A 23,655-nucleotide genomic window follows, 5' to 3' on the forward strand; every position below is an offset into this window, starting at 1 on the left:
GGCGAGGTAGCTTGGTCATGTATTTCCCCATGGGGACGTTGTCGATCACATCTTTTCAGGCTTAAGGCCGTACTTTAGCAAATTATTCGGGAGAAATAAAAGCCCCCTGCTCTCGGTTTCGGGTCAACGATCAGCGAGTATCAGGGGAATGCTAGCTTCACGCAGGCGAATGACCTTATAGACCTGGTCAACACCATGGCGATTCTCCAAAGGTTGGCAGTTCGTGACGTTTACCCCGCAAACAAGCCCAAATTGGTCATATATCCGAATTGCGGAGGGAGATGAGATCCAGGTGATTCCACGTATTGGAACTGGGGCCTCCCCCAACGATGGTCTTAGCATTGAACGGTTGGTATCATGAGGCAGTTGAATAAGATTAATTCGCCAAGCACCGAGGGCTGTGCTCTGGTACTGTCTTGGCATTGTAAATATGGTTCCTGTAATCCAAAAACTGCCTATTGACGGCTCACTGAGTCTAACTGTATAACCACTAACTCTGCACAATTTTGCTGTTTAATCTTCGTCGTCGTCAGGGTCGACTCGCGGTCGTTTGGATTGTCTGTTGTCTTCATCCTGCAAGCCATAACCTCGCTTAGATGATGAGTTCTGGTCTACCTCAGATAGAAACTTGTCAACATTGAAAGGATCTCCAGCATCCTTCTCAAACTGAACTGGTCCTTCACGTGCCTGTGTTGAGTTTGTTAGCAAAGTTTTAGAAGGCGTTCTGTGAAAATGGAAACTGACCTCGGCGTCTGCGGCACCTTTGAAAGTTCCCTTGCCAAGGGCTTCACCAAAACGACTGCTCTTCTGGATCTTGGCCATTTCCCTGTCACCAGCTTGGCCATCGTCATCATCATCCACATTCGCTCGTGGCCGGTAAATACTGTTGATGGCGTCCTGGGCAGCGAAGAGAGGCTTGTCGTAAGGGTTATCCTCGTTGATACCACTATCGAATCCGCTTGTTTGGTTGAAAAGTCTCGAGTCATACATTGTCTCCTTTGATTGTGTAGGTTTGGCTAGGCCTAGAGCAATCTTCTCAGATATATCTCTGCCTTGTTCACGGGCCATAACTTGAGCTCGGCGTTCAGCACCCATGCGATTTTGTCGTAGCTTTCGCTCTTCCTCCCTCTGTTTCTCTTGTCGTGCTTTAACACGCTCTCTGACTTCTTCATCCTCACTGTCAGAGCGATCTGAATCGGAGTAACTGTAGCTTCGTGACCGCGACCTCGAGTCCCTCGAGTCCCCAGAGTCACGAGAATCTCGACGTCCACGACCAGCACCAGCCCGTTCTGCTCGGGCCTTTTGGGCTAATTCTCGAAGGGTATCCTCTTTTTGTGACTTTTCCTTCTCCGCCAGGCGCTGTTGCATCATGGCACGTTTCTGAACCTCATCACGAGCAAAACGCTCGGCTGTCTTTAAACCTTCGGCCAATTGAGCATGACTGTCGCTAATGACCACATCCTGTAAGCCTCGTCCATCTGCAGCCAGGCGCTTATCCAATGGTACTGTGAATCCCTTCGGGTTCTTCCAGTTCGAAATTGGGGGAGGAATCCTCCACATTTCCTGGTCTTCAGCGGTGAGCTTTCGTGGTGGTGAGTGCATAACTGGTGGGGGCGGCGAAGGTGGTCCTCGAGGAATCTTTTTATGCTTGAACTTGGGCGGTTCCATGGGATCTCTTTGGCGCTCGACAATTTTCATGATGCGGTCCTGCTTCTTGGAGTTGTCGCCCATCTGGTTTGCAGGTGTATATCGAACAAACGTAGCGTCTTTTCGTTGCCCAATATTAACATTCTTCGGTTTCTGGGCTGCGACGGCTCCCGAGACCAATGCAGCTAATGCGTTCTTCGTCCTCTCTGTTGTTGCCTCCACAGACTCCTTATCGGGTCGCGAAAGATCGATCTCGCCCGCGTCGGCGCGTTGTCGAAGAGGGATCAGTTCCTTGAATGAAGTGTGAACGATACGACTTTCGCTGTGTCCTTGTCGCGCGATGGCATCGTATTTGACCTTGCCCTCGGAATCAACTTGAATTGCCAACGCGTTGCTAGAATTTCCTCCTTTCTTTCCCATCTCTAACGGATACTGAGCGATCGGAATTTCGGGAAAAGCACCTCCATCGCCAAAGTCCTCCTGCGATCGAGGGCGCCATCCTGAGCGCTGGCCATATGCTGGAGGACCAGATCGCTTGAGGACCAGCTGGGTTTCGTCAAGTTGTCCGGGGCCAACAATTCGAACACCGCGTTGTTGCGCTCGCGCCGGAGGTTCTTCATCTTCGCCCGTGTACTTTGGTTTGGGCAGTGCAGCCTGAAGCGACCCGGCGAGTGATGCCATTTTGTGTTTGTGAGAAGAAGTTGTTTCGATCATTCGTCAGTCGCGAGGCTCCGAGGTTTAGAATTTCAAGAGGCGACGGCTCTTAAAAAGGTTTAGCGCATAGAGTAGCTTGGTGCTACGCCAAGATTCGATGGTTGCATCAATCAACCTTGGAAAGCAATGCTTAAATCCGATTGAAGAGTGACAATAGAAAAAATAAGTAAAGTTGCCGAGTATGAAGCGGATAAATCATACCCGAAGACCATATTTAGCATTTGAGAATGGAGATTGCAAGGCAGCTCACGGTAGCGTAACGTAATTGGTCGTTGAAGCTTTGCAATCAGGCAGCTCTTGGAACCACGTGAAAGACCTCCTTAGCCTGTGCAATTCAAGAGCTCAGGCAGTATCTTAACTGTGATTTACATATCCATGGATACATTAGTACCTCAGCTGTTCGATGTTATATTTTTTATTTTTTACATCTTTATTATATGAAAATTTAAGAAACATAGAGATATCTTTGCTTTTATGGTAGGATTCTCTTAGGCTAACAAAAATCCAGGGGTAACCTACTATTGAAAGCATGGAGCTATTGGAGCCATGCCCCAGAAACGTCATCTCATTGGTTGGGAAACTACTGGCCAGGTATTATTTCAAGTGCGTGAAGATGATCAGGGGATTTGGATGTTGACAATGGCAGAAGTCAGAAGAGAACTTCAGTTCGCATGGAAAACACCGATTCATAAATGTAAATTGCCACAGCCTCATATCATTTCATTGACTGTCAGGCCAAGCAAAAGCGTATCATGACAACTATCATATCAGTATCGCAAATCTGTAAATTCAACCCAAATACCAGACTCTTAAGACAGTTCAAGCGCTCTGCTTCCGCTGATTATACGTAACACTTCCGATATCCATCTCCTTTTGATTCCGCGCCTCGTAACACCCAGTTCCGTCGTATATGATACAGCGATTTCCTTATACGTAGCCTTTGCGCGCACCCTAATTATATAGTTAGCCAGTGCTCCGCGAACTTTCATACACGCAAGTAGGACTTACCTGGAAAAAGAATCGAACAACAAACACCTGTAGCGCACCCATGCAGATAATCAGACCGATCTGGATCATGCTGAAGTTGATGATTCGGCCCTCAGTGCTGTTGACGGTGGCAAAGTTACGGTTTTCACGAGTTCGGAAGTACTTCTGGTTTCGGGAAATGGTCGAAAGCTGGCCAGAGACCTTGAAGATGGAGTCCTCGAGGATCGAAGTCTGTTCGGGGGTGGTACCCTGCTTGGAAGGCAGTTGGGCGCGGGACTCGTTCTCGACGGCAATCTCGAAATCGACAAACTTCTCGGCGAAGGTGCTCATCTCGTTATCGAAGCAGAAAGAGTAGTCACCGACAACATTGGCGGAGAAGACGAAGTCGCCTTGTCGCTCCTTTTGACCATCCATGATGATCTTGCCATTGGGACCCTCCACGACGTAGTCGACGTCAAAAGAACCACCGGATTGGACCTGTAGTTCATGTTAAACTCCATATTCGGCGGGTGACTTGCATTGGGGGAGGCTCACAGCAAAGTAGAATGCGATCTTCTCTCCCTGCTTTTTCGTGGTGGTATGGAAACAGGCCTTCTCGTTGGCATCGAGCTTGTATGTCAAAGCAGTAGCAGCGACATTGGTGACCAGACCGGCGAAAAGCCCAGCGACAAGTGTTGATAGTCTCATTGTTGCGGCTTTGTATAGGATGTTGTCGCGTGCTGTTCAGGACAAGCTGTCGCTAAAGTGGACATGTGTCGGAGCCAACGACCCCTGTTCCTGACTGAACAGTCGGCATCACGTGATTGCATTGTCAGGTCTCCCGTCCCGCTCGGGGCTAGGGAGGTACTTGTATCATTCCCTGATAGGGAGTTGCTAACTGTGCTTCAGCATTGGATATCTCTGTGTTGGATCTTCTTTTGTAGTGATATAGCTATCTCTAGCTTGACAGTTGTTAGGTAACTGCTCTTTTTATTTTTTCGCCAGCTACCTGAAGCCTCTTTCTGTCAACCACTGTTTGCCCCCACCGCTTCTGTTCTCAACTCACGCTTCCCTAGCAACTATCATCTTTATATCTTCCACCCCCAACCTCTATTTTTTCTCGTTGCACCCTCGCTGTCTATTTTCCTTCAGGCGTGAGATACCTCATGCCTTGAGAACCTTGACTAGCTCAGCAACGATGGCATCTCCTGCTTCAGCGGTGCCTGTGCTGCCGCCCATATCTTTGGTTCTTAGTCCGGCGTCGATGGCAGCTCGAACCGCGTCCTCAACAGCTTTAGCCTCGTGGGGAAGATTCAGAGAGTACCGTAACATCATAGCCACGGAAAGGATGGTGCCAATGGGGTTCTAGAAATAATGTCAGCTCTGGACTTGCAGCAAATGTATAGGATCCGTCCGAAACAGGGGTTTAACATACGACAATCCCCTTTCCTGAAATGTCCGGCGCGCTACCTGTCGTTTGAGTTAGCGACTGATATCTCGAAGGGCTCGAGTGGAGGATGGGAGTCTTACCATGAATAGGTTCATAGATAGAAAGCACTTTGGAGCCCACTTCGGGAACTCCGCAGAGACTAGCGCTTGGGAGGAGCCCTATGCTGCCAGTTATAGCGCTCGCCTCGTCGCTCAGAATATCTCCTAAAGGCTCATCAGCTGAAACGTCTACGAGGTGGCCGAGGGGCCTTGCTTACCTGCCAAGTTTGGCGCTATCATAACGCCGTTGAGTTGCTTCGGGTTCTTGACCATGATCATGGCGGCGCTGTCAATGAGCTGATGCTCAACCTTCAAATCAGGGAACTCGTTCTTATAAACCTCGTCAACCACAGAACGCCAGAGTCTGCTTGTTGCCAACACATTGGCCTTATCTAGCGAGATGACCCGCGAGTCTCCCCTAGTCTTGGCTAGGTAGCCGCCCAGCCGTGCGATACGCTCGATTTCTGGCTTCGTATAAACAGTAGTGTCGAACGCATTGACTCCATCGTACTCTTTCCTCTCTCCGAAATACAGGCCTGAGGTCAATTCCCGGACTAGCATCATGTCGACGCCACGGCAGACATCCGCCTTTAGGGGGGAGGTCTCGACGAGTGCGTCGGACGCGAAGAAACAGGGACGGAGGTTTCCATAGGCGCACATCTCACTGCGTAGCTTTAGAAGGCCCTGCTCCGGGCGAACGGCGCCAGTACCCCATTCAGGCCCGCCAATGGCACCGAGGAGCACAGCGTCGGAGGCTTTGGCGGCGGCGAGGGCCTCGTCTGTAAGAGGGGAGCCGGTCTTGTCGATAGAGCACTGGGGAGAAAAGCAGAAGTCAGCAAGAGACTTATCTCATGAGTATCTTCGGACCCGAGTGATCCGTTATCCAGGGACGACTTACTCCTCCGAGCAGCAGGTGATTCAAATTGAATTTGCCAGCAGTCGGGCTGTTGTCCTCAACCGCCTTGATAACCTAAATTCTGCGTCAGACGTGTCCAACTGCAGGTTGAAAACACTAGACTCATACCTTAATGGCTTCGGCAATAACCTGAAAAATAACCAAAGTCAGCCTCTCTCCGTCTAGAGTCAAGGATCGGGTAGCCTACCTCTGGGCCACAGTGGTCGCCCGCAAAGACAACAATGTTGTGTTCCGCCATGGTTGCAATACTTATCTGGGAGAAGAATCCGTTTTATGTGACGAAGCACGAGAGTAATTGGTTAGAAAAGGAAGTGAGGAAATTGAAGAATAAATTCGACGAGATATCGCTGAGCTTCCATTACCCTTACCCCCGCTACATAACTGCCGAGATCGGAGAGGGGCATTGAAAGTTTGGCATAGCTGCGTAGCACGAGCAGGCGGCGGGGTGGAATCCTCTGCCATGTGGCTGACAGACCCCTCCTGGGCTCCTTTTTACCACGCCCAGCTGGCCCAGGTAAGGGAAATGTTTAGCCACAGTTACGCCACATACGAGCTTATGAGCCAATACGAGCCAAGGTAATGTTACAGGACAGGGTCATCTCAGACCATGACCTCACCCCCTTGTAAGGTAGTCCTTCATAACAAAGCTTCAGGTAAAACGGGGCTGTCTTCTTGATAAATAACTTGCTCCTCATGACGCGTTGAGTTGTTGATATATAAATTTCCAGCTTTTGTTCTTCTTGACTCTCCTTAATTCCACCGCAGATTTCAAAGCTGTCTCGTCTTACACGCCCCGTCTCATCCCAGCTTTCGCGAACTCCCCCTTGATTGTTTTGGTGTCTCCTTTTAGAGGGAGTCGTCATCATGGCTCTTCAAACGAAGGCCGCAAAGCTGTCCTCAGTCGCTCTGAGGATAAGCACTCTCATATTCTTCAGACTTGTAAGTGGCTCATACTTGCTAACACGAGAAAGTGCTGACCGTAGACTATAGTTCCCAGTAAGCCGCAGCTCAAGAAGCTTTAATCTTACCAACTGACCGAATCCTCCAGGCACATTTCCCTTCCATCGCGTTTGCGCTCTTTGCAATCTATGTTCCTTCTTACATTTCGAGCTACTTCGCTCAGCCAGAGATTGGAGTTCTCGAGGATGAAGTCGACGTCACTGTGAAAGAGTCCACAGTCACCTCTGAAACTCCCTTATTAACAGAGGATGGTGTCGCAGTCGCACCTGAGGCTGAGGTTGTCGCCGAGGTTGTCGACATTAAGGAGAAGCTCACTGTTGGAGAGAAAGTTCCCAGCATCGCAAACATCCTCTTGTCCGGAGCTCCCAGTGCTAGGCGCCCAATTGCGTCGTTCTTGACCTTCCTCATCAACGCCATTCTTATCAGCTTGACGGCTGATGCTTTGTTTCGTGCAAGGTGGTATTATCCTTCTGATGATCTTTCTTTTGTTAGACTCGGATATGTGTCACCATCAGAGGCGAGGTTCGTCATTCGCGAGCCCGATCAGTTGCAAATGCCTATCACATTCGAATATCATATCAAGGATGATGAGCCGACCTATGATACCAAGATTTGGCTCACTGCAGGCTACGTCACTTCGACAGACAACAGCACCGATTTTACCACAACTCTTACAGTGCCTCTTGACTCCGCGAAGCAGAACATCTACGAGTGGAGGACTTCCAACAACCACACTGGCGAGTTTCGCTCTGCTCCCAAAGTTGGAGAGATGCCAAACACCAAGGATGGCCTTTTTACCTTCCTGTCCACGTCTTGCATTCTTCCCCGATTTCCCTACAACCCTATGGAACATGCTTTGGCTATCCCTGGCCTGAGGAATCTTGCAGGTCTACTTCCTAAGTTGGATCCTCAGTTCATGCTCTTCCTTGGCGACTTCATCTATGTTGACGTCCCTGAACGGTTTGGGAAAACGATTGACGAGTATCGCATGCAATACCGCCAAATCTATGCTTCACCTGACTGGGCCCCTGTTGCACAGAATCTGAGCTGGATTCACGTGCTCGATGACCATGAGATCTCCAACGATTGGTCTTCTAACACAACTGGCATCTACAGCGCGGCTGTTGACCCTTGGCACATGTACCAAGCCAATGTCAACCCACCGATTTCTGAAGCTGCAGGTTCTCTCAACCTGAGACGCAATGCCACATGGTACGAGTTCACCCAAGGACCAGCCAGCTTTTTCATGATGGATACTCGCAGCTATCGTTCCAGCAACAACGCCCCTTTCAATGCCACGGACAAGACCATGCTAGGCAAGGAGCAATTGGCCGACCTTTTGGCATGGTTGGAGCGTCCTGTTCCTCAAGGAGTTCGATGGAAGTTCATTGCTTCTTCTGTTCCTTTCACCAAGAACTGGCCTATCAATGTGAAGGATACCTGGGGTGGTTTCCTTGCCGAGAGAAAGCAAGTCCTAGAAGCTATGTGGGATTCTGGTGCTAGAGGCGCCAGTGTCGTTATCCTCTCTGGAGATCGCCATGAATTCGCCGCAACCAGATTTCCTCCCCCCACTGACTCGCGATGGCCACAGTCCGCTGCTGCTCACGAGTTTTCAACAAGTCCTTTGAACCAATTCGCTTCTCCATTCCCAACGTACAAGCAGACAGACGATGATATTATGATGAAGTAAGTTTATGCTCAATTGATTAAGGCACAGCTACTAACAGATACCAAGGTATATCCCTGGGGGCAAGTCAAAGTTCGGATCATTTTCTATTGAGAAATTCGAAAACGGTGGGAGCTCACTACACTACACTCTTTACATTGACGGAAAGGAAACTTGGAAGACAACGGTGGAGGCTCCGGATGCGCCTGAAGCAGTTCCTGTTGAGACGGTCGTACCCCCATCACTGTGGGACAAGCTCAGCAAGTTCTTCTAGATGTTAGATCTTTACACAAGAGGCGGGACCAATATTCAGTTTTTGAAAACTATAGCACTATTTAATACCACTCTTTCACCTCGGAATCTTTCTTCGACCCCAAACCTGGATATAAATAACTCCATAGAGTAATACCTGCTACTCAAATTATTACACCCAGCTTACAGAGTATATCGGGACCTCTTAGATACGGCCCCACTAGCAACGGCCCCACAATCCATCCACAGAAGCTTAGCTCACCGCCCAGGCCCACCCCTCCACTGGCCAGAAAATTTCCCCGGCAAAATTCTCAAAAGTTTGACGTCCAATTCAGATCCGCGACGATTTGCTTCGGAAGCATTGAATACCCCAGCTTCATCAACTCGACACAAACATTTCACAATGGCCGGACCTGGAAACAAAAAGAAGAGACAGCACGATGGTCGTCTACAACGGCCCACAAAGAAGCAAAAGAGAAAGCAACTCCGAGATTACAACAGTGACTCTGAATCGGAGGAGGCGCAAGAGTTCGACGCTGTAAATCTGCTTGATTCAGACGACGATATTCACAATGTCAAGGTGGACGATGTTGGCGACTCCGAAAATGAAGTTTCAAGCTCAGAAGACGAGGGCGCTGTGGCAAACAAGCCCCTGAAGAAGACAAAAACAAACGCCAAGAATGCCAGAGACAGCAAACCAGAAGCTGAATCCGACGAAGAGGAAGACGATGATGACGACGAAGGGTCAGACGATGAGGGTGAGGATGGCGCTTCCACAAACAAACGCAAAAAGTCGAAGCGAAACGACCCCAATGCCTTCGCAACATCGCTCTCCAAGATTCTCTCTACCAAGCTATCATCGTCCAAGCGATCAGATCCTGTCCTCGCCCGAAGTGCCGCAGCACACGAAGCCTCCAAGGCCGCTGTTGACAGCGCCTTAGAATCTAAGGCGAAAAAGCAGATGCGCGAGCAGAAGAAGCGAGCTTTCGAGAAGGGCCGTGTGAAGGATGTTCTTATCGCAACCACAAACGACGCCACTGGAGAGCTCGAGACATCGACATCGGAGATTATGGTGACAGAGAGGAGGCTACGAAAGGTTGCGCAGCGTGGTGTTGTCAAGCTGTTCAACGCCGTTCGTGCCGCACAAGTCAAGGCTGTTGAAGCCGAGAAAGGTGTGAAAAAGGAGGGTGTTATCGGTATGAAGAAGCGAGAGGAAAAGGTCAATGAGATGAGTAAGAAGGGTTTCTTGGAACTGATCGCTTCAGGAGGCGGCGGGTTAAAAAAGGGAGCGCTTGAGGAGGCGTAATATCATTTCAGTGTGTTCATTTCTTTCTTTCGTTTAAGAGGAGTAGTGGAATCATCAGGCCGTGCTGTTCCGGCCTTACAACTAAATGTCACAACAAAGATACCCCGTATGATGCACCTGAATCCTTGCCATCGCCCGGTCTTTTCCAAATACAGTAGTTTTACAAGTACAGAGTTTTCCTCATCTCATATCAAAACATGTGCTTCATTAAGCTTCTTAACTGAAATCGCTCGCTTGCAGGTTCCTCGTCATGGATGGCAGCTTCACAACTAAGCCGTCTAGCTCCTTGGTCATCTTAACTTGGCAGCCCAGTCGACTCGTCTCGGTGAGTCCAAAGGCCAGGTCCAGCATATCGTTTTCGTCATCCTCGGGCTCGGGCATCTTGTCGAAATATGCGTCGTCAGCAACGATAACATGGCATGTCGAGCAGGCGCAAGATCCTCCGCACGCGCCCTCCATCTCTAGATCGTTTGCTTGGGCGATATCGAGAAGGTTATCCCCCTCAGAAACAGCAAACTTGTTCTCTGTGCCGTCCTTCTCGATGAACGTGACATAAAGTCTAAGTAATGTCAATCAAATGCTTTCCAGCTGGGATTTAGGTTCAACATACTCCTCACCGGGCTTCGGGGGGTCAATGTGCCCATGGCGCCGTTGTGTCGTGGTAGTGAATGCTCTATGGGAAACAGGCGAGAAGCGAGTAAATCGAGAGATTGTAGAGGATCGACCTTTGGACGTCTGAGACACTACATTCTGACCAAGTCGTATTGGCTGTATTGTTCGTGGTGCCGTAGCCGGAAGCTTGGCCAAGCAAGTCGCAAAGGATCGTGACGCAGACATGGTTTCGGCGAATTCGGGATATTGGCGGGGTTCTCGTCGAAAATTAATGGAGGAATTGAGGGTCGCAAACGTTATATATTCAATGACAAACTGCACAGTCCTTAAGTTGAAGAAAGAAAGTATTGAGAGGCTCTAGATGCGCCAATTTCGGTCAATGGACGCTTATGCCCCCGTCTCGTCCTCTCACGTCCAAGATGATATTAAGCAAGCCCGAAAAAAGTGAGTAGCTTCGGGTAACGGATCAGCAAAACAGCGCTTTCGGCCGGGAAATTCATTGGCCGGAGTCCGACGTCTAACTCCGGGTGGCCGGGGTGGGGCCATGGGCAGGCATGATTTCATTTTCTCTGGTGGGAATCGGGTAACGTTGGAGCTCTCAACTGTCGCATTTTCTCTATAATTATTTCTTATAGAGGTGTATGTCGTCGTGTTGTCTCGACCAACCATGTCGACTCACAGAGAAGGCGTCAATCCCTTGAGGCCGTACTACATCCCTCCCACAATTGGAGAAGCCGCCGAGACAGTCAATAAGTCGAGCCCTAGCCCAAACCCATTCCCCGATGGACGACATGTGACTGCAGCTGGTGAAAGATATGCCTCCAAAGCACGCGATATCCTGTCCGACCTCGAATACAATGATTATTTAGGCGATACCTCCCCGTCTATGGTCCAGAATGTCAAGGACCTTATCGATGAGCTGCTATGGAAGTACACCTCAGTACTCATGGCCCAACCTTTCGAGGTAGCAAAGACGTTGCTTCAGGTCCGGAACCAGGATGAAAATGCTGCATACGAAACTCCTGTTGAGCCGGAGACGCCTAAGAGACAGCCCTCTTTTCACGGAAGCTCTATGTACGGTGGTGTAAGTGAATTTCGAGCTTGGTGGGAGGTACACCGCTAAATCATGACGCATAGTTCGGAGACTCAGATTCTGAAGGCGAGGAACCTGCCTATTTCACATCTCACATACCATCGACTCCCAGTCCCTCGACTCCTAGAGGCTCACACGGTCGAAGAGCTCCCTCTCCTGTGAAGAAACCGAATGTTCCGGAACATTACCTCACACTTCGCCGACCAGACTCGATTCTTGAAGTGATTGGGCAGCTATGGGGGAAAGAAGGTGCTTGGGGTGTATGGAAGGGATCGAATGCGACATTTCTCTACACAGTGTTGCAGTCGCTGCTGGAAAACTGGGGTAGAAGCTTTCTCAGTGCGATCTTCAATGTCCCGGACATGGGCGTTAGAGAAGACATCGATCGCATGATCGATATCGCCTCGCCGTATCCTTGGGCGTCGCTCTTTGTCGCCGCGGCTGCTGCTGTGGCTACAGGACTCGCTCTATCGCCATTAGACTTGGTGCGAACTAGGTATGATCTATCGCATCTTGATTGCAAAAGCAAAACTAACGTTGGCCAGACTTATCGTCACTCCGAGCTCAAACGGCCAGCGCAGGACGCTAGCCACCCTCAGAAACCTCCCCTCATACCTGTGTTCGTCGATGCTAGTACTACCAACTGTCCTCAACTCCTTGATCCACCCTCTTATCACTCTCTCAACACCCCTGGTTCTCCGAACTCAGTTCATGATCGACAGCCATGCCTCGCCAATGACCTTTTCTATCGCCAAATTTGTCGCCTCGTCATCTGCGATCCTGCTCAAGCTTCCTATTGAGACTGTCCTTCGACGTGGTCAGGTCTCAGTTCTGTCAAGCCACGAATATGTGCAAGCACTTAGCGGCCCTGAACAACAATTCACAACTATTGTCCCCCCAGGGCGTTATGAAGGCACCTTTGGTACCATGTTCCATATCGTGAACGAAGAGGGAACTCATGAGGTCACCAGCACGAAACCAGCCGCAGCAAAGAAAGGCAAGGCTAAGACTAAGGGTGTTGCCGCCACAGTCTACAAGGGCCAGGGTCGTGAGGGACTCTGGAGAGGCTGGAAGGTCAACTGGTGGGGACTAGTTGGTCTCTGGACTGCCAGTGTGGTTGGCCATGGTGGAGAAGGCGAGTTCTAAGACGGCACAATGATGAATGTTTGTGGTGTATGCACTAAGGTGCATTTTCCTGGCATGGCGTTGCGGTTAGGATGTATCTCTCCCCTACGAGCTTGACGAAGAGACGGCATGATATCCACCTCCATCTTTCTAAAAATGGTGTAAAATGACAAAAGGGGTTGTTTTCTAGTAGTCCACACATATTTATATCCAAACGACAGATCACAACTCTTGAACATCTTACGAATTCCTGTTTACTTGACAATCAAGTGAGATTTCGGCCTGAGAGATTTCTTTTGCTTAGCAAGCTAGGTATTGAGCCTGCCCTTAATTTCAGTCTTTCTCGACTGGCTGATCCGATGCCCTCATAGTTGTCATCCAGCCTTCGGCATCCCGGAACTCTAATTCAGCCGTCTCAACTCCAAGTGGCGTACGGGTTGCTGCAGGTCATTGACCAACGCTTCTCCAATGAGTACGCACAGTCGGAATACCCCATGTTGAAACAACGGCTGCAAGCCCCCGTCACGTTCTGTTCCGTCTGCATGCAGGTAGAAACAGCACCCTATTCGTCTAGAGATCAAGTTGGCGCTTTGGTTCAGCCTCCCCCCCCCCTGATTCAAGCAGTCATTATACGGCATTTACCTCTGACTCTGGTTTCTGGTCTGATGTATCTCCTACTGTGGCTGTTTCTTGGCCCTGCGGAAATCTTGTCTGGGAATGTTGTACAGATCAGGGGATAAAGGTTGACAGCCGAAGGGGAGACCAATCATGATACAGCCGATACATCCTTCGGGTGTTGATTCGCCAAGAAACAGGATAACTACATCGGAGGAAAACTCCTATGTGCCTTTAATCAAGGTAAGGTTATCGTTGGCGTGGAGGAGATGCAGGAGAGTTTCAAACGCAGATATTCATATGAAATTTGGTTGTCCCAGCTTCAGGTATAAAGTCTGAGTGATCTCCCAAGGTTAGGGGAAATGAGAACCGCAGAGCATTTCCTTCATCCTGTTCCAACACTCATTCTTTGACTACACACTCATTGATATTTCTCGACCTCTGCCTTAATCTTCACCATGGGCCTCCCCTTCAAGATGACTCGTTTCAAGGCCGCTTGCTGGCTTGCCCTTCTTCTTCCTGCCATCGTTGTTTCTGCCCATGGTCATGTTGATGAGATCATCATCAACGGTGTGTCTTATCAAGGCTATGGCAGCACTGACTTTCCCTACATGGAGAACCCTCCTGTCGTTGCTGGCTGGACCATCTCGCAGCGAGACAATGGTTTCGTTTCCCCTGAAGCCTATGGCGATCCTGATATCATCTGCCACCGCGATGCCACTCCAGCCGAGGGCCACATCGAAGTCACGGCAGGCGACGTCATCACCCTCCGATGGTCAGGCTGGCCTGAAAACCACATTGGCCCTGTCTTGAACTACCTTGCCAATTGCAAGGGCCCCTGTGAGCGAGTCGACAAGACTGAACTTGAGTTCTTCAAGATTGATGGCCTGGGTCAACTTGAGCAGGGCACTCCAGGCAGGTATGCAGACAGTGTTCTTCAAGAGAATGGAGACAGGTGGAATGTCCGAATTCCAGAGAACATTGCGCCTGGGAACTACGTTCTCCGACACGAAATCATTGCTCTGCACAATGCTCTTGAGCGAGGTGGTGCCCAAAACTATCCACAATGTTTCAACCTCAGAATCACAGGCGATGGTTCCGACTCTCCATCTGGGTACCTCGGTACTGAGCTTTACGGCATCGAAGATCCTGGAATACTTGTCAATGTTTACTCTAGCTCTGTTGACTATGAAGTCCCTGGCCCAACCATTGTCGAAGGAGGGACATCATCTGTTGAGCAGAGCCCCTCCAGAGCTACAACGACTGCAAAGTGTACCACTAGGTACTAGGCTGATTAATTTTGGCAGGGCTGGTTTCTGATATCTTGAGACTGGCGTTGTTCGGTGCTTTTTTCTTCTTTAGGGCGATACTTTTTTTTATTGGGCTCAAGGCGATGACATGCATTTTGTTCTCGCCCCATAGCTCACTCATCACGCGAGCTGGCAGAGCCATGTGAGCTCTGCCAGAGTTCGCTCAGTCTGCACCAGATAATGGCTTAAATCCAATATGCACTGATTGATAATAAAAGTCCAAAATAAGCTTTGTTTTTATATCAATGAACGTGTGACCTGCTACACCAATCGGAGGCCATCATCATTGGTCATCACCAGCGGCTGGTATACCATGCTTGCCGTGAGAGATCCCTGTGACCTGTATTGTCTGTTGCTGCAGTTTTTTACCACTGAACCATGTTTTCTCTCTTTAAGTTATATGTGTCTAATACAATGCATCCATTGACAGTCATCGATTGAAAGAAGAGAACTTAGCTCATGATCAAGCTGAAGGGCCAGTCTGATGATTGCTATACCGAAGCTACTGGCAAAGTGATCTAAATAAGCTACAGCACAACCCATTATCAGGACCCAGGGCAGACCTCCGAGGACATACACCTACAGGTACAATGAATGACTCAATTGTTTCGTTTCGTTTTGGCCGGCTGAGCGTCTACCATCCGCGGCCAAGTGGTTGTCTCAACTCCCAATAGCGCGTCCCTCAAAGGATCCTCCCCACCTGTATAAGCGCCAGACCTTGAACCTGCGTCGCTTCGATCCTCGAGGTTTCGACACCACCGCCCTATAAAAGAGAGTCGTTTCTGGCCTCGCTTCCGAGGGCTTGGGTTGTGTCAGGGGAGAATAACTTAGAGGGGCACATCGACCACTTCTTGGGGCCTAGTCCACGCTATTTGTCGCGCCCGCGGTTAGGATGCCTTCGTGATTGGCGTCTCCAGGCGATCCGCGACCCATACTCTCAAGGCTGACTTGGTTGTTTCTTAGAACAGAACCAACAGCTCGAAAAATAGAGATGGTTCTGGTCTGTGATTCACGTAGGGAAGAACTAACAATGGGACTGGGCTGCCGGAATAGCTTGGTATGCGTCTTTCAGTTGCGTCTCTTGCTCCATTATCATTAAGAACTGCTGCACGGCGTCTGCACATGAGGCGCTTTGCTCTCATTACTACCAGCACTCTTTCTCTCTGGCATATCTCAACTCCAGCCTGTCGGTGATATCGTCCATCTTCCATGTAGATGTGCCATGGCTTTCACTCTCCAGCCTCACGAGGGACATCTCCTCAGGATCTTCCTTGTGCTGGTTTCCTTTCTGCTGGCTCCAGCAAGTCCAGCTGCCATTGAACCACATGTCAGAGTCTTTGCCAACAAAGAACCTGAAAGTCCTCGAAAGGCTCCTCCGTCCTTCTTGGACTTCCAATCACAACACCAAAGGCGAGATGGTTCATGCCCGGTATCCGGAGATCATTGGTGTGGCAACGACCTTCCTGGGGATTTCTGTTGTTCCTCGCAGGCTGATTGCAAGGTCCTTGCTGCGAACACAACCGCTTTATGCTGCCCAAAGAACTCAAAAGGAGAGTGCGAGATCATTTTGCCCATAACCTGCAACATCGAGAGACAGAACCCATCAACGAACCCAGAAGCTGAGGTCAAAACACTTGCACTAGATCGGAAACTAAAACGCTGTGGTGCCATGAATGGTGCCAGGAGATGCTGTCCTTTTGGATATAGTTGCAAAGACGATAAGGAATGCGTACTCGACAAAGACCAGGACGAAAGCTATGCCTTCTTGCTCCCGGTTCCTGAATATACATCGGCCATAACTTCTGCTCCAACATCCACAATTACATCCTCATCAACTTCTGATATCTTGTCGGTCGAAACATCAGAAGTACCTGACAGGGTTTTCCAACCGCCTTTTACCTCAGCTGATCCTACGAGTTCAACTACAGAATCAGCCACTCCAGATGATAAGGGAGAGGAGAAGAAGGGCAGCGGTATAAGCCCAACAGGAGCGGTGACTGCAGGCACTGTTGCTGGCGTCTGCTGTCTGGTTGGAGTAGGCATATTTATATGGATGAAATGGTTCAGAAAGAAGGGAGATCTGGCTCGTGGCCCTGATGACAAGTTCATTGTTACACCGACCACGGCCGGTTTCACACCCTCCTACCCACCGCTTGCTCCAATTGTAGAGGAGAACCAAAGCCCCGTTGAGCTTCCCGCAACACCTGTATCGCTCTGTATGTGGTCGAACTTCGAAAATGCTGCCGTTGAGGAGCCAAAGTTGGCTTATGTCGTTCCAGCCAAACGGCAATGACTGATTGGAACAGGGAAAGCAAAAGCAAAAACAAACATTATGATGAACATGACATGCAAAACGATGAACGGTCTACCTTTCTTGTACATAAATTACATATTTTTTCACGATACGTCTGCTTCTTTTCTTTCTTCCTATCTAGCTACTACTATTCCTGATTTGTGATTTTGGAAGTGGATTGTCGGTTTTGTTAGAAACTCGGGAACTTTCATTTACACGATTACAAATATCATGCGGATGTCTCTGTGGTTGTATCTTGTGATTTCTAGCATCTTCTATATATAGCAAATTACTTTGTACATACCAACATTCTAAAAAGCCACGACAACCTCAGGCACGGTAAGACTAGGTACCTATGATGCAGGAACAATGTACAGTGCATATTATGAGGCTGCACTGTCTTATTGTTTTAGAATCCACTAACGCAAAGATGCAATGTTGTATCAATTTCAGCAAAAAGCTGTTCCAACACGACCACATCTCCTTGTCGCAATTGTATCTTCCTCTGCCAATTTTCTCGCCTCCTCAAGTGGCGATTCCAAATTATATATTTCTGCCAACTGCATCATTTCAAACACCATTCAAACCCGCTATCGCATCAATTTTCTCTGTCGCATCTCCACGCCCATAGAGCTAGGCCATGGCTTACCTTTCGATCGGCACCAATATTCTACCACTACTTTCCTGATCACGGGTCCGAGGCTAAGACACTTCGAGCTGCGCTGCGACTTCGAATTTCTAGGCGGAGGTTAATCCGGCCTCCAATACAGCATGACGTCTCAACATCCTGACTTCGACGAGTTCTACGACGATCAAGTGGCAGCTCATCGACAGCTCTTTCCACAACAGAATCTTTGGGATCGCATCACTCAGCCGAGTGTCCTAATCTCTTGCCTCATTGTTGTCGTCACTATTACATACAACTTATATGCTTCAACCACTACCTTTCAAGAATCAATACGCCTTTTAGGAACTAGTCTCTGGGACGGCCTTGTATTCATTGTCCCTGAGAGCCTCCTGAATGCCTTGGATACACCCGACAATTCCACCACAACCGCAACCTCCGAGTCGATGCGTCTCGCCGAACGAAGCCACCATGCTGTCAAAAGCGACAAGATGCGGAGGGTCTTGGGGCTGACTCACCCCGGCGGCGTCATGTCCTCAGTCTTTGAAGTTAGAAACCGCGCCCTCTCCATGACCGGCAGCGTTTTGGGCTTGAAGACCGAATCCGATCGTCCACCAGGTCTTGGCAATATGGACAACTCATGCTACCAGAATAGCATACTCCAAGGACTTTCATCACTCAAACCTCTACCTGAATACCTCTCCACCTATCTCGAAGCATCGAATAAGAGTGGCGATCAAGACGTTGCGCAAACATTACGGGCTCTGATCGCCGACCTGAACGACGTTTCGAATTATGGGCGCACGTTATGGACTCCAAGTCTGCTCAAGTCTATGAGCACATGGACTCAACAGGATGCTCAGGAATACTACTCCAAACTGTTAGATGATATCGATAAGAGCGTCGCAAAAGCTATCAAAAACGCACGGCATCAACATCCTGGTCTGGCCGTTAAGATCGATAAAGACGACGCTGCTGCAAGTGAGCATAGCGACGACAGTGGCTATCAAAGCATAATATCTTCACCCGAGCTTAAGTCGAGCCACAATCCGTTGGAGGGCATGCTCGCACAGAGAGTGGCCTGTGTTCGTTGTGGATATTCCGAGGGGTTATCCATGATACCTTTCACATGCTTGACACTGAGTCTTGGTTTGAACAAGAATCAGCATGACCTGTATGAAAGGCTGGATGCTTACAGCAAAGTGGAAGCGATCGAAAACGTCGAGTGTGCCAAGTGTACACTTCTCAAGCATGAGGACCTTTTATCTAAGTTGATAGACAGGATGCGAAACGACGAGAAACCAGACGAGCACCTCCAAAAAGCTCTGTGCCGACTTGAGGCAGTGAAGCTAGCTTTGGAAGAAGATGATTTTGAGGAAAAAACTCTGATGGAAAAGTGCAGCATTCCGGCTAATAACAAAGTCAGCTCTACGAAGACCAAGCAGATTGTTATTTCTCGGGCGCCAAAAAGCCTGGCAGTCCATATGCAACGATCGGTGTTTGATCCTTCCACTTTCAACATGATGAAGAACTCGGCTCCAGTCAACTTTCCCATGACACTGGATCTTGGCCCGTGGTGTTTGGGCAGTGCCTCCAATTCCTCGACCCAAGCATCGAGTGCAGAGGAGAAATGGGATGGGGACCCTCGAGAATCAATGATAGCTGGCGACCAAGGCTCATCCAAATTTACGGGCCCTATCTATGAGCTTCGAGCAGTGGTTACACACTATGGGCGGCACGAGAACGGGCACTACATATGTTATCGCAAATATCCACGACATAGCCCGCCTACCAAAGCAGTTGACGATGAGGAACCTGATAGCATGATGGATATTCAGCCTAAGCTCGAACGAAAGAATCATGAGAACGACCTCGACGAACCTGAGATGGACTGGTGGAGGCTGAGCGATCACAACGTCTCAAAGGTTAGCGAAGATGTAGTGCTTACCCTTTCTCCCGGTGTCTTTATGCTCTTTTACGACTGTGTGGACTCTACGATGGCTATGAATGATCAAGACGAAAGAATGCAAGATGCCAATGAGGTTGCAGATCTTGGTGCCGCAACCGGGCTGGCCAGTGCAACGGACAACACGGCTCAAATAGCCCAGGGGCACGAAACTCAAAAGTCCAATGGCAAGCCAAAGGAGGCATCGAATTTGGGAGAAGACGCCACGTCATACGTCGCAAATGATCAGGCTGCCATTGAAACGACAACGCGCGGCTCTAATCTGATCACCAATACAGCTTCATTGGTTCATGTTACGCCATAATGCATTGCAAAGCTGAAGGATGGAATTTGGAAAGGAAGAGGCGATGCATGAGTAGACAGGCTTCAAGCCTCGGCGGGCAACAAGCGAAGAGCAGGCACGCGTGGTGTCATTTATGGGGTTTTATTCAAAAGCATAGCGATGGCGTTAAAGAACCAGATAACAATGGCTGGCATACCTGTTTACTGTAATAAGGGTCTGGGATAGAGAGATCAAGCGGTTCAAAGTGCATGTTGTATTGCAGTTAGTTGGGTTATCTAAGGGTTGAGACCAATGGTGGTACTTTGTGCACGGGATTATAATGCATAGACAGGTTTCTCGGCGCAGCAAACCGATCGTTGTCACAAGCCAGCCAGAATTGAATTGTTAACCGAAATTGTTGTTTCTCGCTTGGATGAATGGGTTAATATGTTTCAGTGAGGGAAAGGCCAAAAAAAAAAAGTTATAAATATGGTGCCGGCACTGAAGGGCCGAGAATAGAGAGTCGAGAAGCGGTTTGGCCCACTCCAGTGGGAACGGACCCGACGGAGTGCCGAAACAATAACGGCAGGACGCCGAGGGGAAAATGCGTAGTGGTATTTTATAGTGTCAGTTGGTTGATCAACCTCCTGAAGAAGCGGGATAAACTTCACTCCGCGGTTAAATCGGCAACTAGTACGGAGGGCATAGGCGTCTAAGTTGATGGTGAGTTTCTGAATATCTGCTAAATGTGTCATGTTGAGGAAAATACTAGCCAGAGACAATATGAGATGTCATTGATATGCAGGTCCCTTGGCATAATTCCTCAGATGCAATGAACATCGCAATTCTGGAGGAATTTAACATCCCGTATAACTGTTAGTGGCCCCATCAGATTAGAGCCAGTTCAACTTTCGAGGACCTGGTCTGTGAGGTGCTACGTACTCGGCCAAGACCGATCAAAGGGAGAATTGACAGCTGCCATGTGCTTTCTGTTCATCCTGCTCTCACAGGCCCACAGTCCAGAGGACCAAACGAGTTAGGTGGTTACAGATGAAATCTAGACCAAGGAGGGTCTCCTCGTATAAACAGCTCGCAATTATGCCAAGCTTCCTGTACCAACCAGGGGACGACGCTTAGCTGTGTCAATGCATCAGCCTGATTGGTCAATCCGTAAACAGAAACCCCCGGGACAGGGTCTCTGACATCCATGCCCCCAGGTGGTGATCAGCATGGGCTTGCCTTGCCGTCTAGCCAGCTGCTTTTGCCTTGTGGGACGATTTGCCCTGCGCCTCTTTGCACTGGAAAAGCTTCGTTTGTGATGATAGGTTTGAGCGTAACTTGCTTGGCAGGTACGAGGAGTAAGACGAACGACGGGGAGTTCTTTCACGAGGGTCTGTTGACGTATTAGTCCCGCTCTTTGACCCAGTTGTTGGCTGGAGCTCGGCGTCTTTGTCTGAAGAGCAGGGCGTTGAGTCGTAGGATTTGTTCGTTTGGGAGCCGATGTTGGGTTGTCTATGTCAGAGATCGGCAACACTGAGCCGATGTCTGGCTAGGGACAGGCCTATTTCGAGGCTGAGCGCGATGAGAAAACGTATATCCTTGACTGCGATTGTATCCGTATCGTGTTTTGTTATTAATAAGTACGATGAACCCACGTGTGTGGTGCTTCGTCCAAATTTGAAGGCTACCCATCTCCTACTTTTGTCTCTGCTTCCGTTTCTTTCATTTTTTGCAATAATTCTGAAAAGCAAATAATTCAGGGAACAAAGAGCGACGTATATGAAGCTTCCTGCTTTCATACACAGATCGATCACATCACTAATAAAGGCAGTCGCAACTAACAAGCTCTCATCAGATCTGCTTCCGCTTGCACCAACAGGAAAGGAAGTTGCTCGACCAGCCACTTTCCCAAACCGTGCTATTCGACTTGTGTTGTGAGACCTCCTCATCATCGAACTCTCTCTCCCGTCTCTTTCCAGCCTCTTAAGACACCGAATTTCTTTTTCTTTACTTTCGGTATCTTTTCTTCTCCTCCCTCTTTTTGGACTTCCAAACTCTTTTTCGCCCTGCTCTCCCTTGGATAATACGTCACTCGAAGACGAGAGTTTGGGTCTAGCTCCAGGTGGCTTTGCACTATTTACGCGCTGTATCGTGTCTCCGACGACAGTCAGCAAGCCACCGATCACTTCCTACTCCTCCCCATCTCGAGAAACGAAATCGAAGCATTGTTTACTCTCAACCTGAGACACTCGAAACAATGGCGGGATCAAATGATCTGGAGGCCAACAACAGGATGTCGCGTGGGTCTGAGGCTGTCGACGATGGATTCTCAGAAAAGCCTCTAAACCAGGGAACAGGTTCAGGAATACACGCGTCCGTCTACATAATGTATGTGAACTCTAGATGTAGCTAAATAAGTTCTACATGTGCGGGGATGTCTAACATGTTGTTTGAACAGAACATGGATCTTCTTTTCCAATACCACGATTCTCTTCAACAAGTGGCTAATTGACACTGCTGGATTCCGTAAGTTTCCTGCTATCAACCAAGTTGTTTCAAAGTTGAATGAGTTTGCTAACTTACTCTTACAGGATATCGTGAGTAGTCTACTTGTTCATGCATAGTGTATCATGACTTGAAACTAACAAGTTACCAGCTATCATCCTCACAACATGGCATCTTGTCTTTGCAACAATAGCAACGCAACTGCTTGCTCGCACTACGTCTCTTCTCGATTCACGCCATTCACTCCCAATCACTCGACGACTCTACATACGGACCATTCTCCCTATCGGCGTCCTCTACTCGGCTTCGCTCGTCTTCTCAAACATCGTGTACCTCTACCTGTCTGTTGCTTTTATTCAGATGCTCAAATCTACCGGCCCTGTCTGCACTCTTGTCGCTTCATGGGTATGGGGTGTCGCTCAACCAGATAGTAAGACATTTGGCAACATCATGCTCATTGTTGCCGGTGTCGCCATTTCCAGTTTTGGAGAGATCGAGTTCTCCTGGTGGGGTTTTCTCTTCCAGATGTGCGGCACGATTGCCGAAGCCGTGCGTGTTGTCATGATCCAGGTCATGCTCAGTGCCGAGGGTCTCCGTATGGATCCTCTTGTCGGCCTCTACTATTACGCACCTGTTTGTACCCTTATGAACATGTTCGTTGTCTTGTTCAGTGAAGGTCCCCGATTCAAGTGGGAAGATGCAGCTCAAGCCGGTTATGGCGTCCTGCTTGCCAATGCTTGCCTTGCATTCTTCTTGAATGTCATCAGCGTCTTCCTCGTAAGCCAGAATTTAATCCCCCGCAATTCACTTTCATTGCTGACTCCTATTCAGATCGGTAAAACATCAGGACTTGTCATGACTCTGAGTGGTATTCTTAAGAGCATCCTTCTCGTGGCTGCTTCTGTTGTGCTTTGGGGTACTCACATTTCCCTTACACAAACACTTGGATACGCTGTTGCCCTTATGGGTCTTGTTCTATATTCGATCGGTTACGAACAACTCCTCAACATGTGGGAAGAAGCCGTTGCATGGGGTACCGGTACCCTAAATCGAGAGGGTGAGATGTCTCCTACTTTACGCAAAGGCATCATGATTGGATGTTTGGGTTTCATCACCGTGATAATTGCTGGCGCGTTATGGCACTATCATGGGTTATCTAGCGAGCATGTAACTCGGGTGACCTCGTCGTGGTTTGCCCATTGATGACGATTTTACTTAGGCATTATATAGACTTTTAATAATGATCAAACGTTTTAATGAAATTATGTATACCATCAGTCGTGTGGAGGTGTGATGCTAAATTGTTGGAAAAGCTCTGCTATGATTATCAATTC

General features: G+C 48.9%; 11 protein-coding genes across 11 annotated transcripts; 7 read left to right on the forward strand and 4 right to left on the reverse strand.

Moving 5' to 3' along the window:
* Nucleotides 1-513: 513 nt before the first annotated feature.
* Nucleotides 514-2,328, reverse strand: FPRO_06013 (putative puff-specific nuclear protein Bx42; the record flags this gene model as incomplete). Its single annotated transcript, XM_031229121.1, has 2 exons — nt 514-687; nt 745-2,328. 2 exons carry the CDS (start codon nt 2,326-2,328, stop codon nt 514-516), a joined length of 1,758 nt encoding a protein of 585 aa, XP_031079389.1.
* A 960-nt stretch (nt 2,329-3,288) lies between these two features.
* On the reverse strand, nt 3,289-4,035 carry FPRO_06012 (uncharacterized protein; the record flags this gene model as incomplete). The annotated part of the gene is made up of 3 exons (XM_031229122.1): nt 3,289-3,312; nt 3,370-3,825; nt 3,883-4,035. The coding sequence occupies 3 exons, from the start codon at nt 4,033-4,035 to the stop codon at nt 3,289-3,291; spliced, it is 633 nt and encodes a 210-aa protein (XP_031079390.1).
* A 456-nt stretch (nt 4,036-4,491) lies between these two features.
* FPRO_06011 (putative 3-isopropylmalate dehydrogenase beta) lies at nt 4,492-5,969 on the reverse strand (the record flags this gene model as incomplete). Its single annotated transcript, XM_031229123.1, has 7 exons — nt 4,492-4,692; nt 4,763-4,797; nt 4,858-4,980; nt 5,034-5,628; nt 5,714-5,785; nt 5,840-5,860; nt 5,919-5,969. The coding sequence occupies 7 exons, from the start codon at nt 5,967-5,969 to the stop codon at nt 4,492-4,494; spliced, it is 1,098 nt and encodes a 365-aa protein (XP_031079391.1).
* A 626-nt stretch (nt 5,970-6,595) lies between these two features.
* FPRO_06010 (uncharacterized protein) lies at nt 6,596-8,631 on the forward strand (the record flags this gene model as incomplete). The annotated part of the gene is made up of 4 exons (XM_031229124.1): nt 6,596-6,670; nt 6,722-6,727; nt 6,780-8,377; nt 8,427-8,631. 4 exons carry the CDS (start codon nt 6,596-6,598, stop codon nt 8,629-8,631), a joined length of 1,884 nt encoding a protein of 627 aa, XP_031079392.1.
* A 381-nt stretch (nt 8,632-9,012) lies between these two features.
* FPRO_06009 (uncharacterized protein) lies at nt 9,013-9,915 on the forward strand (the record flags this gene model as incomplete). The annotated part of the gene is made up of 1 exon (XM_031229125.1): nt 9,013-9,915. One exon carries the CDS (start codon nt 9,013-9,015, stop codon nt 9,913-9,915), a length of 903 nt encoding a protein of 300 aa, XP_031079393.1.
* A 216-nt stretch (nt 9,916-10,131) lies between these two features.
* On the reverse strand, nt 10,132-10,752 carry FPRO_06008 (putative mitochondrial ferredoxin; the record flags this gene model as incomplete). The annotated part of the gene is made up of 2 exons (XM_031229126.1): nt 10,132-10,474; nt 10,526-10,752. 2 exons carry the CDS (start codon nt 10,750-10,752, stop codon nt 10,132-10,134), a joined length of 570 nt encoding a protein of 189 aa, XP_031079394.1.
* A 442-nt stretch (nt 10,753-11,194) lies between these two features.
* Nucleotides 11,195-12,766, forward strand: FPRO_06007 (uncharacterized protein; the record flags this gene model as incomplete). The annotated part of the gene is made up of 3 exons (XM_031229127.1): nt 11,195-11,611; nt 11,665-12,116; nt 12,166-12,766. The coding sequence occupies 3 exons, from the start codon at nt 11,195-11,197 to the stop codon at nt 12,764-12,766; spliced, it is 1,470 nt and encodes a 489-aa protein (XP_031079395.1).
* A 1,052-nt stretch (nt 12,767-13,818) lies between these two features.
* On the forward strand, nt 13,819-14,649 carry FPRO_06006 (putative endoglucanase IV precursor; the record flags this gene model as incomplete). The annotated part of the gene is made up of 1 exon (XM_031229129.1): nt 13,819-14,649. One exon carries the CDS (start codon nt 13,819-13,821, stop codon nt 14,647-14,649), a length of 831 nt encoding a protein of 276 aa, XP_031079396.1.
* A 1,243-nt stretch (nt 14,650-15,892) lies between these two features.
* On the forward strand, nt 15,893-16,963 carry FPRO_06005 (uncharacterized protein; the record flags this gene model as incomplete). Its single annotated transcript, XM_031229130.1, has 1 exon — nt 15,893-16,963. One exon carries the CDS (start codon nt 15,893-15,895, stop codon nt 16,961-16,963), a length of 1,071 nt encoding a protein of 356 aa, XP_031079397.1.
* Nucleotides 16,964-17,734: 771 nt separating this feature from the next.
* FPRO_06004 (uncharacterized protein) lies at nt 17,735-19,858 on the forward strand (the record flags this gene model as incomplete). The annotated part of the gene is made up of 1 exon (XM_031229131.1): nt 17,735-19,858. One exon carries the CDS (start codon nt 17,735-17,737, stop codon nt 19,856-19,858), a length of 2,124 nt encoding a protein of 707 aa, XP_031079398.1.
* A 2,215-nt stretch (nt 19,859-22,073) lies between these two features.
* On the forward strand, nt 22,074-23,524 carry FPRO_06003 (uncharacterized protein; the record flags this gene model as incomplete). Its single annotated transcript, XM_031229132.1, has 5 exons — nt 22,074-22,204; nt 22,275-22,342; nt 22,408-22,413; nt 22,473-23,098; nt 23,153-23,524. 5 exons carry the CDS (start codon nt 22,074-22,076, stop codon nt 23,522-23,524), a joined length of 1,203 nt encoding a protein of 400 aa, XP_031079399.1.
* Nucleotides 23,525-23,655: the final 131 nt, after the last annotated feature.

Source organism: Fusarium proliferatum (genome assembly GCF_900067095.1).
Source record: "Fusarium proliferatum ET1 genome assembly, contig: FPRO_scaffold003, whole genome shotgun sequence".
NCBI classification, from domain to species: Eukaryota; Fungi; Ascomycota; class Sordariomycetes; order Hypocreales; family Nectriaceae; genus Fusarium; species Fusarium proliferatum.